Raw genomic sequence first — 12,650 nt, 5'->3', positions numbered from 1 at the left:
TCGGGGGTTGGGGGGTGTGTATCCAGAAGTTCATATCCTTTTCAGAAAAGATTTGAAGATTGGAGAATGACTGAAGCATGGCAGGAGGAGGGGAGGGGGGCGGTACCTCATTAACCCAGGCTCCCAGAAACCTTTCCCAGGTCTGGGGCTCCCCCCCCCCGCAGACTTGGGGAGGGGAAGGAGAAGGGGGGGTGCGACCCTTGTATCTGTGGTTCTCTCTCCTTGGGGGGGGGGGAATGTGGCTCTCTCTAGTCTCTCTTCTCCCTCTCACAGTGGGGAGGATGGTGGCTCTCTCTCTCTCTCCTCTCCTCCCTCTCTCTCAGTGGGGAGGACTGTGGTGTGTCTCTCCCCCCCACCCCCACCTCCACCCCGTCCCCCTTCCGCCCGCGTGGGACCCCATGGATGCCGCTGGGGAAACGAAAGTGAAGTTGGCTCAAGTTTCCCGCGCGGGCTCTGACCACGTCTGTCTTTTCTTTTCTCCTCTCATTTCATTGGGTTTGATTTGGCTCCCCCCCGTCTTCCCCTCTCCCTCCCTCTCCTCCCACCCCACACCCCCCTCCCCCGTGCCGGCCACCTCCCCGGGTCTGGGCGCGGGGTGCGCGCGCGGGAGGGCGGGCCCGAGCCACCCGGGGGGTGGGGGGGTGGGGGGCGGAAACCGCCCGGGCCGGTTGGCAGGCGGGGTGGGGGGGCTGGGGGGGGGGTGGACCCGGGGTGTGGAGCGCAGGGGCGGGGACGGGGCGGATCCCTCCCCCCCCTCCCCACACGCCACGCCGCGCGCTGACCGGCTGTCCATCCCCGCAGGCGGGGAGCCCCGCACGGCCTCGCCCGGGGCGGCGGGCGATGATCACCTAGGAGGCTGGCGCGCGCGCGAGCGGCGGCGGCGGCGGCGGAGCCGGGCCCGGGCGACAGGCGGCGGCGGCCATGGAGCGGGAGCCGGGGTCGTCCGAGGAATCGTCGGGATCCCCGGGGAAGCGGCGCGGGCGACGCCGCCGACGCCGCCGCCGCCGCCGACGCCGGCGCTGGGACGGCCGGACGCGCACCGTGCGCTCCAACCTGCTGCCGCCCGCGGCGGCGATGACGGCGACGCCGGCGGGGCCGGGCGCGGAGGACGCGGCGGGCCGGGGCGACCGGCGGCGGCGGCGGCGGGGGCGGCGGGGGTGCGCGCAGCACCTGGCCGACAATCGCCTCAACACCACCAAGTACACGCTGCTGTCCTTCCTGCCCAAGAACCTCTTCGAGCAGTTCCACCGCCTGGCCAACGTCTACTTCGTCTTCATCGCGCTGCTCAACTTCGTGCCGGCGGTGAACGCCTTCCAGCCGGGCTTGGCCCTGGCGCCGGTGCTCTTCATCCTGGCCGTCACGGCCATCAAGGACCTGTGGGAGGACTACAGCCGCCACCGCTCGGACCACGAGATCAACCACCTGGGCTGCCTGGTGTTCAGCAGGTGAGCCTGGGATGGATGGGGCGGGGGTGGGGGGTGGGGGAGTGTCGGGGGCGGGGGGGACCCGAGCGGCTGCTCCCCAGGGCGCGCCGGGCTCCCCAGGGCGCACCGTCCGTCCGTCCGTCGGATCGCTTTGCGGGAAAAGTTAGTGGCTGTGATCAAGCCCCGTCGGATGGAGGGAAGTGGAGGGGGGTGGGGGGGGGGGGACACGACACCCTGAGCGCACGCTCGGGGCTGGCTGCCCCGTCAAGTCCTGGCGCCCAGGATGCCAAGGTGGAGACGGGGGGGGGGGGGGAGGTGGTGGTGGTGCGCGCCTGGATCCCCTGTCTCGAGTTGGCACCGCGTCCAGGGCGCAAGAGCAGTGATGGGGGCTGAAGCCTGGCCTGGCCGAGCGCAACTGGGAATCCCCGGTCCCCAGCCGCCTCCCTCCTCAGAGTCAAGAGGAGTCCGGAGGGGGTCCCTGCCCCGGGTCCTTGGCCTGCCTGGAACAGCGAGCCACTGCGATATTCAACCACCCGTACCAGAAAATGTGGCTGGGTGACTCACCACCGCCTGTCATGCCAGCTACTCTGAAGGCTGAGATAGGAGGTTCAAGAGTTCTAAGCCTGCCCAGGGCTCTTATCTCCAGTTGAACCACCAGAAAACTGGCGGTGGAGCTGTTGGCTCACAGTGGGAGAGCGCTGGCCTGGAGGGAAAAAAAGTTCTGGGACAGCGCCCAGGCCCTGAGTTCAAGCCCCGCAAATCGGTTTAAAGAATAGAAGCAAATGTGTCTGGGTCTTAAGGTAAAGCTGTTTGAAGACACCAGAGAAAATTGTCCAGCGGGTTCCTCTGTGGCCTGGCACAGGTCAGATCCTCATCTGGCTGGGGGAATGACTGGGATGTGTCCTCCGATTGGGGGGCGTTGGGGCTGGCTCCACTTTCTTCCTAGTAACTTGTTTCTTGATGATTGTTCTTTCAAGACAGGGCCTCCTACACATGAGACACCCCCCCCCCCAGTCAGTATCTCCCCCACCCAGCCCCTCACCAAGCCACCCTTGGGAGTGGAAGTTCTTGGAGCTGCCCATCCAGGATCAGGGACAGCCCCCACCTGAGACTCTCCAGGGCCTTCCTCCATGGTTTTAAACCTTGCTAGTCCTGTCACGGGGCTTAAACTCAGGGCCTTGCCACTGTTCCTGCTGTCACTCCAGGCTAGGGCTCTGCCACTTGGAGCCACCGCCCTACTTCCAGTTCTCTGGTGGTTCATTGGAGACAAGAGTCTCATGATCTTTCCTGCCCGGGGTGGCTTCGCACGGCCATCCTCAGATCTCAGCCTCCTGAGTAGCTAGGATGACAGGCGTGGGCCCCCAGTACCCAGCTCAGGCCCCTTTTGACGCTCTGTGCAGCCTTGCAGCACTTCCACATGACTTTTCATGTGGACATGGGTTCAGTTAAGTAAGTTGGCCAAGGTCACATAGCTGCTCCGTAGTGGTACCAGGATTCGATCTAGGTCTTTGGGACTGTGTTCCCATCCTTGACCCTCCAAAGCTTTTTGTCTTATAATCATGGGAGGTCTGGGAATGGGGCTCTGGTACCTTTGATGAGCACAGAAGTGAAACCTTCCCTCCTGATAGCCACACCTGAGTCTCACCAACCTGTTTGCCTTCCAAAGGTGCCAGGGGCCAATAACATAGCCTGGAGGGATGGTTGAGGCAGGTGGAGGCTCCTTAGCCAGAGGGGGATAGCGCCTACACCAATGCCCTCCAGCCCTTCCTTCCTGCCTGGCCTGCAGGCAGACCTTTTGGTGTAGAAATTGGGTGGGGCTCCTTATGCCTCTTTCTTTTTTCTTGGTCATGGGACCTGAATTCTGAGTCATTCCCTGAGCTTTTGTGTTCTAGGCTAGTTCTGTACCACCCCGGAGCCACTGTGGTGATTAATTGGAGATAAGAGTCTTTTTGGCCTTTCCTGCTCGGGCTGACTTTGAACCACAATACTCAGATCTCAGCCTCCGGAGTAGCTGGGATCATAGGCGTGAGCCACCAGTGCCTAGCTCATGTATTCCGCTTTCTAGTATCACAAAGCACACATTGCCCCAGAGCCTCCTTTGCAGAAGTACTTAGGCTTCAGAACGTAGTTCCTCTTCTCTTCCCCCCCCCCCTTTTTTTTTTAAATTTATGCCACTCCTGGGGCTTGAACTCACGGCCTCATGTTCTCCCTTGGCGTTTTTCCCTTAAGGCTGGTGTCCCTACCACTTGAGCCACAGCTCTACTTCCTGCTTTTCTGTTGGGTAATTGAAGATAAGTCTCCTAAGACTTTGCTGCTTGGGCCTGGCTTCCAACCCTTCTGCCTCAGATTTCAGTTCCTAGAGTAGCTAAGATTACAGGCGTGAGAGAAAGTGCTGCTGCTTCTACCTCGGTGATTTGACCCTTCCAGCCCGGGTTACTCCATCTTCAGGCTGAGCTCTTTCTTGACTTGGCAGTGCCTTGTGGGATTGTGAAAGGGTTGGTTCGCTGGACCACCCCTGTCTAAATTCACCCCTGGTTCCTTCAGGCTGAGCCTGTGGATTGCTGAGTTGGGAAGTTCCCAAGTTCTTCCCAGCTCCTAGGCAAATCCCTGGAGTACTGTATGGGGAGGGAATGGACCTTGTGGATGGTGCGGTATGAAGAGAAGGCCTTGGGTGTGCATAGTGGTTGTGACACCCGGAGTGTAGAAAAAGGGTGGAGCCTTGCCCTGGGCATTTCAGCTTCTCCTTCCCGTTCCAGCCTCCTCCTGGGTAGAGTCCATTCTTGAGGGAGACCTCTGACATGGTGCCTGTGGTGTTTGTTGTTTCTGTGGTGCTTCCTAATAACTTGGTACTGGGGTCTCCCTCCTTCCCCCTCCTCCATCTCCTTCCCTTTCTTCAGTCAAGTCCCCGCCCCCGGATCCCCTGTAGTTCTTGTCGGGAATGTGACTTCCTTCTAAATGGCATGGAAGATGGAGAAGCAATCCACCTGTGTGGATCTTGAGTCCATCTTCTCTCCTGGATTTTGGCCTGTTATTTAGGACACCCCCCGCCCCCCCACCCCACAGCCTGCTCCAGCTACACTCAGAGCAGTGAAGGGCTATGCAGGTGATATGTTACTTTTGGCCCCAGCCCTGTGGGAAGGGCCCACCAACCCACCCAGTGGGGTGAGATCAGGAGTAGGGAGTCCCGCTGATGGTTTCTATCTCATGATAGATAGACTTTGGAGAAGGTTCTCTTTTGGGCTCCCCGTGGAAGAAAGGGTCTGAGCTAGTTCTTGCTCCTTTCAGGGTGTGCCTTCCCAGCAGGAGTTCAGGCTGCGGTTGGCTTAGCCATTGCAGAAGGAACTTGGACTTACTCGCCTGTCCCCACATCAGTCAACCCAGCGGGTCCAGTAGGGGTCTTGAGGAAGCCACCATGCCTGCCCTGGAAATCAGCCGGGTGGCCTCAGGGTGCCCGGTGAGCTCGGCTGGTGGAGGAGACGGATAAGATCCCTGAGTTGGCCAGTGGGTCGCGGCGGGGGCTCTGGCTGTGGGGAAGCAGGGTGCAGTTGCCCCCCCCCCCCCGCCTCCAGTGTCTGCAGGGATCTATTCCTGCCCCCTCGTGGACCCTGAGGTCCAGGCTGCAGACCTGATGGGAGCCCCCCCACGTCCCCCCACTGTCTGTATACACGGGAAACGCCACCGCCGTTCTGCCGTGTGCATGGAGCACTGACACAGAATTTTAATGGCGCGTCCCTAAAAGATGGAGGGGGAGTGGGGAGGGCCAGTGGAGCAGGAGAGAGCCCGGCGCCCCTCTTATTCCCTTCTTCCTGGCACCTGCCTGGTGTTTCAGCCCAGCCTAGGGCTCTGTTGCAGATAGAGAGCACTGAGGCACTGAGGCTGGAGGGAAGGAGGGAGCAAAGGGTATGGCAGGGCCTAGGGTCTGGTTCTGGGGTGCCATCTCTGTCCCAAACCCTGCCTGGATTGTTATTTTTTCTGTAACATTTATGATGACCTAGATCAGGTACCCTTTTCCCTCCTGCTCCCCCTCCCCCTGACACACAAACACACTCCTCATTTATTTATGTATTTATCTTGTACTAGGGGTAGAACCCTGGGGGAAACATATGCTAAGACCATCTTCCAATTATTTATTTATTTATTATTTATTTGTCAGTCCTGGGGCTTGAACTCATGGCCTGGGCACTGTCCCTAAGCTTCTTTTGCTCAAGGCTAGCACTCTACCACCTGAGCCACAGTGCCACTTCTGGCTTTTTCTGTTTGTGTGGTACTGAGCAATCGAACTCAAGGCTTCATGCATGCTAGGCAGGCACTCCATCACTAGGCCACATTCCCAGCCTATATCTATACTTGTTATGTTCACATATTTATTTATAAATATGTTTTATATATTTATGTTATATATTTACAAATAGACAGATGGAAATGCATATGACATGCAATATGTAATATATGTTATGTATGTAATGTAGGCTATATGTTCTATCTATGGATCTGTCTATAGATATCCATACGGATATCTATATATGTTGTACGGGAACTCAGTTGCAAGAAAACAAAGAAGCCACATTTGAGAGGTGGAATTCAGAGTCTTTATTGGAGAGCGGGTGACTACTGGTGGCCTCCTGACTCCAAGACCTGCAGCCCAGAATCTTCTACGACGCTCTTTTTTTTTTGGTCACTCCTGGGCCTTGGGCTCTAGGTCAGAGCACTGTCCCTGGCTTCTTTTTGCTCAAGGCTAGCACTCTGCCACTTGAGCTACAGCACCACTTCTGGCCATTTTCTGTATATGTGGTGCTGGGGAATGGAACCCAGGGCTTCTTGTATAGGAGGCAAGCACTCTTGCCACTAAGCCATATTCCCAGCCCTACGAGGCTCTTATAGACAAAAAAACAAAAAAAAACAAAACACACACACGATAAGGGTGAAGATCCAGTTCCTACAGAAGCAAACTTATAGCTCAGTAGTTCAGGCATTAGATTAAATTTTAGGGAAGCAGTCAAGATTAAGCAGATCAAACATTTAGGGAAATAATGACAAAGCTCTCCTGCAGCTAAACAGCAAGGCATTCGTAACCCAATGAATGGGGTCTCTCAGGGCTTTTCAGAGCTGGGTGCAAAGCCCCCTCTACCCAGCAAGGCACCAGGATGGCTTAAGGACAAGGCACATTGCTTAGATCCAGTCTCCTAACTTCATAGATCTCTATCTGCCTATATTTCTACAAATTAGCCAGTCCTGGGTGCTGTCCCTGACAAGGTTAGTGTTCTGCCACTTGAGCTACAACTCCATTTCTGGCTTTTTGGTGTTTCATGGGAGATAAGAGTCTCACAGACTTCTGCTAGGGCTGGCTTCAAGCTTTGATCCTCAGCTCTCAGCCTCCTGAGCAGCTGGGATGACAGGCATGAGCCACTGGTACCCAGGCTTCCAGGTGCCTGAGCCAGGTATACTCTTTATTGATGCTTTCCAGCATCAATAGCCATTCTGTGTGACCTATTCTGAGCTGGCCATTCTCTCAATCTGCTTGAGTCTAAGCAAGACCTACCTTGGAGGTGGAGGTCCACACTATCTGCTCAGTTTCCCAGCTTGTCGAACCAGCGCACCTTGCATTGCCTCCTGGGTGGTTTCTAAACACCCTGGGGGCTGAGGTGATATTTTTACCTAACTGAAGCCTCCCCTTTTCTCGTTTGCCCTGGCATTTTGTTTTTCTTGCCTCCCCTTGGCCTCTCAATTGTGTCTTTTCCTCCTCCTTTTCCTGGTTGAGCCCGCAGGCCTCTTCCTCTGGAGCTTTTAGACCTAGGGGTGGGGGTGGGGGGGCAGATTCCTTCCTCCCCTCCCCTCTAAAGGCTGCTAGAGGCTGGCATGAAAGCCCCCACCCCAAGCCAGAACCTCTTTTTTGTCATTTGGAATAAAAGATGTGCCAAAGCATACACCAGGTATATTTGGAGCAAAAGGTTTGCAAAAGATGACTGTTCACTAAGTGAAAAATGAGTGCTCCACATTAAATGTTCTTCTTTGCCTTTTTATTTAGGCACCGCCGTATATCTTAGGATAGGCCTTGTATTATTTATGTCATAATTCTCCAGGCTTTGTTATTTGTGTCACACTTAGTCCGACTTATTACAGTAATGTCCACTAATTTTAGACCATGTTGCTCCCCTGGCTAAAAGTGCTTAGATGAATCAATTAATTTAAAAATGCCCTGGGTGCGACCAAGTGGTACAGTTTTTGAACAATATGTGTTTATATTTTTTAAATTATACCCTTTTTGAGTAAGTCAAAATCATGTGGAGTAAAAGATGTGGGAAAGCAGACTCTGGAGGTAAGCTTAGGCATGCTAGGGTAAAGACACTCCCATGGTTTTGGAACCAATTTTTGTCAATAGGCACTCTACCACTTGAACCATGCCTCCAGCCCAGGAAAAAATTTTCATCTCCTTTTTCTTTTTCCTTTAACTTTTTTGAACCCCAGTCCTTGCATCTTCCTGGGTAGCTAGGATTACAAGCGTGAACCCCCCACAGCAGGCCAGCTCTGCATTTTGGAGAGAAATACTTTGGGACTACGTTGCTATCTTGTTTCTCCTGGAATGATTGCCCAGTAAAGTTAGGATCTTTATTTGGCAAGATTCTTGCAGTGGTATTCCAAGGGTGGCTTACTCTTTCCTGTTTCTTCTGTGGGTACATTACAACCCGCATTCTTAGAACAGCTGCCTTTTTTCTTTCCTGTTTATTTATTTGACTACTGTTGTCAGTGCAGGCAAGTGGAAATTTATTTTTTCCTGGGGGTTGTAACTGAGTGATATTGTCATTTATCTTACTCACTTTCGTTCCTTCCTGTGGGGGCTCCCTCAGGTCTGCTGAACTGCCTTTTTTGTTTTGTTTTTGTCAGTAGTGGAATTTGAACTCAGGGCCTGGGCAGTGTTCCCAAGTTCTTTTACTCCAGGCTCTTCCACGTTGAGCCACAGCCCCTCTTCCTGCTTTGAATGGTTAATTTGAGATAAGAATCCCACAGGGACTTTTCTGCCCAAGCTGGCTTTGAACTGGGATCTTTAGATCTCAGCCTCCTGACTAGCTAGGATTTGCAGTCATGAGCCATCCACTGCCCAGCTTCAGACTCCTTTAAGTACAACTGCGTCCATTTCTCTTGCTCCTCCTGCTAAGCTCATTTTATGTCTATCTTTCCCATCACTGGAGCCACAGGTTCCTTCTTGGAGGCGCTCTACCACTTGAGACACACTTCCATCTTTTTATTGGTCAATTGGAGATAAGAGTCTCAAGGACTTTATTATCTGGGCTGGCTACAAAACTACCATCCTATGATCTCAGCTTCCCACGTAGCTAGGATTACAGTACAGGTGTGAGCCACCATATCAAGACAGGTCATGTTTCTTGTTTGTTTGTTTGTTTTGATGGTTGTGGGGTTTGAACTCAGGGCCTGGGCACTGTTTCTGAACTTTTCTGCCCGAGGCTAGCACTCTACTACTTTGAGTTACAGCTCCACTTCTGGTTTTTGAAAGTTAATCTGAGGTAAGAGTCTCATGGATGTTCCTGCCTGGGCTGACTTTGAACTGCAACATTCAAATCTCTCAGCCTCCTGAGTAGCTAGGCTGACAGCTGTGAGCCACCAGCACCCGGCTAGGACTTGTAAATTTTTTTCCGTTGGTTGTGGGGCTTGAACTCAGGGCCAGGGCACCATCCCTGAACTCCTCAGCTCAAGGCTAGGCCTCTACCACTTTGAGTCACAGCCCCACTTCCAGTTTTCTGGAGGTTCATTGGAGATGAGAGTCTCATGGACTTTCCTGCCTGGGCTGGCTTTGAACCATGGCCAGATCTTAGCCTCCTGAGTAGCTAGGATGACAGGTGTGAGCCACCGTACCCTGCTTGTCTTGGTGTTTTTAAATGCAGTTCTTTCTGTAGGTCAGTGGCGTCTGAAGTCCATTGAACCTGGCTGTTCCCCCTGCCCTGCCATGGCTTAGCTTGTTCCTCATGAGGAGCTGGTGATCTTTACCTTCCCAGGGTGGCCTCACTGGCTGGGAGCGGCGGGGGGGGCGCACACAGTACTACCAAATACTTAGTCATCTCTGTGACTGCCAGGGGTTCTAAGCCAGGGTTGCTGAAGGTATGATGTTTCTTGTCATTGTGGGGACAGTCCCATCCCACAAGCCACCCATCCACTAGGCCCTCAGATGCTAGCCCACACATCTGGATTCCTTGAGGGGGCACCTTGAGAAGAGGCTTTGTGGCCAGTCCTGCCCTTCCTGGCTCGGTGGTCCACTGTACTTCACTGTACAGGACCTGCCTTGCTATATATAGCGGAGTGGAATAACTTATAGGAAAAAAATGGAGAAAGCTATTTTGAATTTGACTGTTTTTAGAGTTCTCTTAGCTTGGCTTTCCATGTTTACTTGTTCCACATTATTTTTTATTTTTTATTTTTCTGGAGCATACAGTGTGTCTGTGCTGCCTTGGGCGTACTCTGTGGTTTGTTTTCCTGTCGTGGTGACTGACTGTATTTTGGAATGCCTTTGCCTGTTTTAAGCTAACCAGAGACAGTTAAAGTCTGCTCCATGAAATGAAAGCCGGACCAAGCAGGCAGATGTTAGGCAAGATACTTCCCTCTTTGGTCCTCATTTAGATGAAAGGCAGGGTATTAAATCAGAGGGCATATTGAAGATGCCCTCTGTGTCCTGGGGGTGGGTGGGTACGTAATAGAATATTCCACACGGGTGGGGTGCCGAGCCCAACTGACAGGTGTATATGTAGAAAGGTGCTCTGGTCTCATTGGTTGCTGTTACTCTTACTTCAGCTGTAATGGTGATAGTTAAGACTTCAGTCATAAGCCAGGTGCTGGTGGCTCATGCTTGTAGTCCTAGCTACTCAGGAGGCTGAGATCTGAGGATCCTGGTTTAAAGCCAGCCTGCTCAGGAAAATATGTGAGACTCTTATCTTCAATTAAACCACCAGAAACCTGGAAGTGTGGAGGAGTGGCTTGTGGGGTAGAGCTTTAGCCTTGAGCACAAAAGCTGAGGACCCAACATCTAGGTCCTGAGTTGAAGCCCCAGGACTGGCACCTATATAAATAAATGAACAAATAAATAAAGGATCTTACTAGAAAAAGCCCTGGGGAAATGGTAAAAATTAAGTCATTATGTCTTTGATAATAAAGAAGGCAGCATGGTTTATGTAATGAAGTAGTTTGGAAGCAGGCTTTGGGGGGGGGGTTAAAATAAGAAATGAATTAATTTATTGACCTATGTAGTGGGATCTTGGAAGTCGTCCTTTTTGCTTATCAGCAAGAAGAAAATGTAAAGCCCTCAAAGAAGTCTCTGGTGTTCTAACCCCAGACTAGCAGTGGAGGGCAGGGGGCTAGTCTAGGTTGTGCTGTAGGAATCCTCTCAAGCTGGGCATTGGTGTCCTACTCTACTCCTAGCTTACTCAGGAGGCTGAGGATTGCTGTTCCCAAACAGCTTCAGTAGAAAGACTTGTGAGACTCTTCATCTCCTATTGGCCAACAAAAAGCCGGACTGGAGGCATGACCCAAGGGGTAAGAACACCAGCTGTGAGCAAGAAAAGCCAAGTGAGAGTTTGAAGCTCTTTAAGTTCATGCCCCAGTTCCAGCACACAGAAAGCGCCAACAACCTCTCGACGGTGCCCAAGTGATTTCTCCACAGACCTGTGACTTTACAGGCAGTAGGAATGTCCTGTCTGTCTCAGACGGCTGTATTTGTCCTCTGGCATCAGGATTGTGGCTTGCAGGAACTGTAGGCTCTGGATGGGAACAGGCAAGAGGGCATGCAGCCTCCGACTTGGCCAGGCTCCCCCCTCCCCCCGCCCCATGCCTCTGCAGGGCCTGGAAGAGCTCCACTTGAGCCAGCCCTTTTCCTCTGGCAAGTAGAGCTCTACCACTTGAGCCACAGCTTCCTTCCCAGTTCTTGCTGATTAATTGGAGACAATAGTCTCCCCTATTTATCTACCTGGGCTTTATTTTATTTTTCTCTCTGGGTCTGGGGCTTGAACTTGGGCCTGGGTGCTGTCTCTGAGCTTCTTTTGCTCAAGGCTAGAGCCATAGCACCACTTCTGGCTATTTCTGAGTAGTTTATCAAGACTTTCCTGACGGGTCTGGCTTCGAACTGTGATCCTCAGATCTCAGCCTCCTGAATAGCCAGGATTATAGGTGTGAGCATTTTTTTTTAAACCATCTCCTTAGATCTTAAGTGCTTGGCTGTTTTGTATACCTCTAATAATATTTAAAAAGTAATGTTGGAGACTGCTACATTTTGCTCCCACGCTCCATCCTTTGTCCCACAATGACCTTGAGGACCCTGGTGTGGTGATCTATGCAGAATGACAGTTGAGGGGCTGGGGCCGAAGCATTCTGGTCCCTTTGACTTCTCTGTGCTTGGCTACAGAAGAGATCTGATTGGGTCCCTCTGTAGCCAATCAGATCTGAATGGCTTCCTGTGTAGCCAATCAGATCCAGGCAGCCTAGCCAAGTTGGCCCTATGAGTCACTACAGTCCTGACAGCACCGAAGGCACAACCCCTGGTCTGCCCCAGCCCAGAACCTGGCTCTCGCTCAGTATTTCAGTTCTAAAACTGAAGTGAGGGCCTCGTGGGGCATCCTGGGAGACTCGGGCGGCCGCCAACCTGGAGGGTGTGGCCACATCTTTTTTTTAAAAAAACTTTCTTTCTGGCTTTTTCTCTCCTTGCTGGGTGGAGGTTATGAGCCACAGCTGGGGCCTGACCTTTGTTGCTCCCTGCCAAGTTGGAAATCTCGATTCAGTGAGAGAATTGGTTCTCACTGTCTGTCTTAGTCATTTCAGGCAGTCTGCAGACTCAAAAAGCCAGAATAATAGGGGAGGAAGAGACCCTGTTATCAGGATGAGGTTATTCTCACATAAACATCAGTTTTTAAACATCCATCCGATTTTTTTTTTTTTTTTTGGTCAGTGGTGGGGCTTGAACTTAGAACCTACGTGCTGTCCCTGAGCTGTTTCGCTCTATCACTTTGAGCCACAGCACACTTAAGGTTTCCTGGTGGTTCATTGGGGATAAGAATCTCCTGGACTTGCCTACCCCATCTGGCTTTGAGCCGAGATCCTCAGATCTCAGCCTCCTGAGTAGCTAGGATGACTGGCGTCAACCACTTGACAAATGGATGACATCAAACAAACAACTAAAAAAGCTTCTTCAGGATGGCAAAGAACGGTTCTCACTAAAGGGAGTGAGATGGG

The 12,650-nt window shown here is 52.6% G+C and overlaps 1 protein-coding gene across 1 annotated transcript in view; it reads left to right on the top strand.

Annotated features, from left to right (window-relative positions):
• Positions 1-921: 921 nt before the first annotated feature.
• Atp10a (ATPase phospholipid transporting 10A (putative)) overlaps positions 922-12,650 on the top strand; it is an 81,807-nt gene continuing 70,078 nt past the window's right edge. Inside the window, exon 1 of the mRNA XM_048369057.1 lies at positions 922-1,445. Within this exon, the coding sequence (XP_048225014.1) occupies positions 922-1,445 (524 nt within the window). The remainder of the gene's footprint in view (positions 1,446-12,650) is intronic.

The sequence above is a fragment of the Perognathus longimembris genome, chromosome 20 (assembly GCF_023159225.1).
Source record: "Perognathus longimembris pacificus isolate PPM17 chromosome 20, ASM2315922v1, whole genome shotgun sequence".
Classification (NCBI taxonomy): Eukaryota; Metazoa; Chordata; class Mammalia; order Rodentia; family Heteromyidae; genus Perognathus; species Perognathus longimembris.
The sequence above is the reverse complement of the archived record's forward strand: the minus strand, read 5'-3'. Positions and strand labels throughout refer to the sequence as shown.